Source organism: Vipera ursinii, assembly GCF_947247035.1.
Source record: "Vipera ursinii genome assembly, chromosome: 5".
Classification (NCBI taxonomy): Eukaryota; Metazoa; Chordata; class Lepidosauria; order Squamata; family Viperidae; genus Vipera; species Vipera ursinii.
Window position 1 is genome coordinate 53,740,171 of NC_139518.1, and position 3,397 is coordinate 53,743,567.

Consider the following 3,397-nt stretch of genomic DNA (forward strand, 5'->3'; position numbering starts at 1 on the left):
GGTCACCAGGCGAGTCCCACTCCGGAGGTAGCGAGGTGGCTGCTCCGGCCTCCCATTGGCTGCTGAGCGCCTGACGCGCGGGCCGCGGGGAGGTGTCCTGGACGCCGGAGCCCGCCGGAGGAGCGCTCACAAACATGCTGCGGCTTCGAAGCAAGTCGGTCGCCGTTCCCACGGCGCTGGCGTGGAGACGGACCCGCTTCGCCTTCACGCTTCCAGCCTGGATGCCCTAAGCTGACCCTTGCCTCGCTGCACAGCCATGGGAGAGGGATGGCTCTTCTTAGAGGATCACCTTCTCAACCGATCGAACTTGACGGCTCAGGCTGGCCTGAGACCCCTCAACGCCTCAGCGGACTTGGATTTATCTGGCAGCTGGAAAACGGAGTTGTCCCAGCAGTGGGTGGTGGGCATGAGCCTCCTGATGTCTTTGATGGTGACCTTCATCGTTGTGGGCAATGGTGTGGTGATTGCGGCCATTGGGAGGACGCAACGGCTGCAAACTCTCACCAACGTCTTCATCACCTCCCTGGCTTGTGCTGACTTGGTGATGGGCTCCGTGGTGGTATCCTTTGGTGCCACCCTAGTCGTGCAAGGCTCTTGGCTCTGGGGCTCCTTCCTATGTGAATGCTGGATTTCAGTGGATGTCTTGTGCGTGACAGCAAGCATAGAGACCTTGTGCGTCATTGCAATTGACCGTTATTTGGCCATTACTTCGCCCTTCCGCTACCAAAGCCTCATGACGAAGAGACGTGCCAAGATCATTGTCTGTGTTGTCTGGGCCATTTCTGCCTTGGTGTCCTTCTTGCCCATCATGATGCATTGGTGGAGAGATACAGGCCCGGAGGCTAAGCACTGCTACGATAACCCCAGCTGCTGTGACTTTGTCACTAACAGAGCATATGCTATTGCATCCTCTGTCATCTCCTTCTACATCCCTCTTTTTGTTATGATTTTTGTCTACATTAGAGTCTACAGAGAAGCCAAGGAGCAGATGAAGAAGATTGATAGGTCTGAGGGCAGGTTCTACAATAATCACCAGCAGCACCAGCATCCAGTCCACCAGCACCTGCCTATCTTGGGTAATGGCCAAACTAATAGACGAAAAACATCCCGGATTCTAGCTATAAGGGAACAAAAAGCTCTTAAGACTTTGGGCATCATCATGGGGGTTTTTACGCTCTGTTGGCTACCATTTTTCTTGGTCAATATAGTCAAAGTCTTTAACAGAGGTCTTGTACCAGACCAGCTCTTTGTATTCTTCAACTGGTTGGGTTATGCCAACTCTGCCTTCAATCCCATCATTTACTGCAGGAGTCCTGATTTTCGTAAGGCCTTCAAAAGGATGTTGTGCTGTCCTAGAAAAGCAGACCGGAGGTTGCATGCCAGCACTGGAGAGCTCTCTCATTACCCTGGAGGTTTCATCAGTACCCTGGGAAATACGGCTCCATGCACTCTTGGAGGGACATGGTCTGATTACAATGGTGGCATGCAGGATGGAAGTGACTCCAGCTTGGAGGAAGGGAACAGTAAAATCTCCTATTCAGAGTCCAAGGTATAAAGGTCATGTGGTGAGTGGGATAAAAGAAATGGGAAGGTATGTTGCATATTACGGAGCAAGAAAGGGAGCCAAAACAATAGACGGCAGGGGAGGGGGACCTTAAAGGAACACCTCGTGAGACTGGCTAATACTCAAAACTCCAGACTGACTTCTCAGTTGGAAGAAGATATTATTTACCTGAAGTACAAAGTAGGAGAACTTGTATACAGCATACCTCTTATCCAAATTGAAGGAAAAGAAGAGTGACTGACCACTGGGGAAAAAAGAAAACTATTCGCTTTCCAAGTCATTTGGATTATTATTTTTGGATTGTATGCTGCAAAGGTGGCAGTGGGAAGGTTAGGTAAGTAGGGAGTGGTGTGCCAGGAAAGGAACAAAAGCAAGTTGCGAGGGATTTGTGAAAAATATTTCAGGAAAAGTTGAATTTGTAGCAAGGGTTCAGCCTCACAGTAATGGAAAAGCAAGGCAGGGCTCTCCTGATACTGAAGGAAATGGGAAGAAGCCCTTGGCTGACAGTTTAATTTTAGAGCTAGAGATAACGCCCTTATAGTTGTTTTTACTATTACTGGGTGTGTCAGTAGCACAAGTAGCCTTTTTTTTTGTTGTTTCCTTTTAATTTATTCAATCCTTGAAAAGAAGTGCTGGCCACCTGTTTATCTTTCAGGCAGGAAACAACTTTAGAAACCGTGCATAAAGTCTCTTTTGGAATAAGCCATTGAAACATTTTATAATGAGTTTTGTTATACAGTCTGATCATCCGATGCACGTTTAGTCGGAAGCGAGTTTGATGAAACTTGTTCCCGTTTACAAGTAAGTGCTCATTAGCTTGTAGCCTTGAAAACCTACATGCTCCTTAATATCCAAGAAGAAAGATCCATCAGAAATACTGCAAATGGAGAGTATTTTGTTTTGATCCAATTTCTCTTGGGTTTGGTCCTTTCACCCAGTGATGTCAGGGGTGAGGGGATATCGCGTTTCTTATCATATGAGACATCAGCAGTAAGGCTATAAAACATCTACCTCAAGCTGTGCATATTGTACAGGGAAAATGTGTTTATATTAAACAGCTTATTGATGTATTGCTAGTTAAAGGTTTTTAAAAATAAAATAAAAAAAGAGTCAGGAGTAAATTGTTCACATTGAAAAATGAAAGAGAAAAATTGGCTACAAACACCAGAAATATGACTGCACATTTGAAAAGAATGAGAGGGTATTTTTCTTCTTTTGCACAGTATTAACAAAGTTCTCTCTGTAAGTCTTTCTCTCTCGCATACACACACAAACACACACATTCTTATAGACAAACCCATTGGAAAACAAAGTAGATTTCAACTTGATTTATATTGCTGGCTGATATATTTTTTTAATAACAATTTTATGTGATTTAACTGAGGTACTGTAAGTATGTTCATACCCAAGAATTTCTATTAGTAACTTTGACTCCCAGAAAATCATGTGAACCTTTTGTGAATTTAGTGCTTCATTGTATTTCTCCATTTTTATTTCTGTGCATTTGTGTGTCTGTGTATGCGAGGGACTGTATGCACATGCATTTTATATTGTATTTATATTCTATGGGTGCCGTTTACTACTGTATGTCATTGGTCTACGTGCAATAAAAAACACCGCAGTATAAACAAGTGTATTTACAATGTGTCTTTAAAAGTGCAGGAATTATATCCATTTTTGATTATACACAGTGACTATTTTTCTGGAAATATAGATCATGTTACCAATACAGTTCAACTTAATGGCTTTTCCTGACATAATTGTCTTTTAAAAAAATAAGCTTGCTGTACCAAATAAGGCAGCATTCCTGTTAGACTGAAGACTGTTGACTTC

At 43.9% G+C, this 3,397-nt stretch overlaps 1 protein-coding gene across 1 annotated transcript; it reads left to right on the plus strand.

Moving 5' to 3' along the window:
- Window positions 1-256: 256 nt before the first annotated feature.
- On the plus strand, window positions 257-3,162 carry ADRB1 (adrenoceptor beta 1; the record flags this gene model as incomplete). The annotated part of the gene is made up of 1 exon (XM_083363260.1): window positions 257-3,162. One exon carries the CDS (start codon window positions 257-259, stop codon window positions 1,553-1,555), a length of 1,299 nt encoding a protein of 432 aa, XP_083219386.1. The 3' UTR covers window positions 1,556-3,162.
- Between the last annotated feature and the right edge of the window lie 235 nt (window positions 3,163-3,397).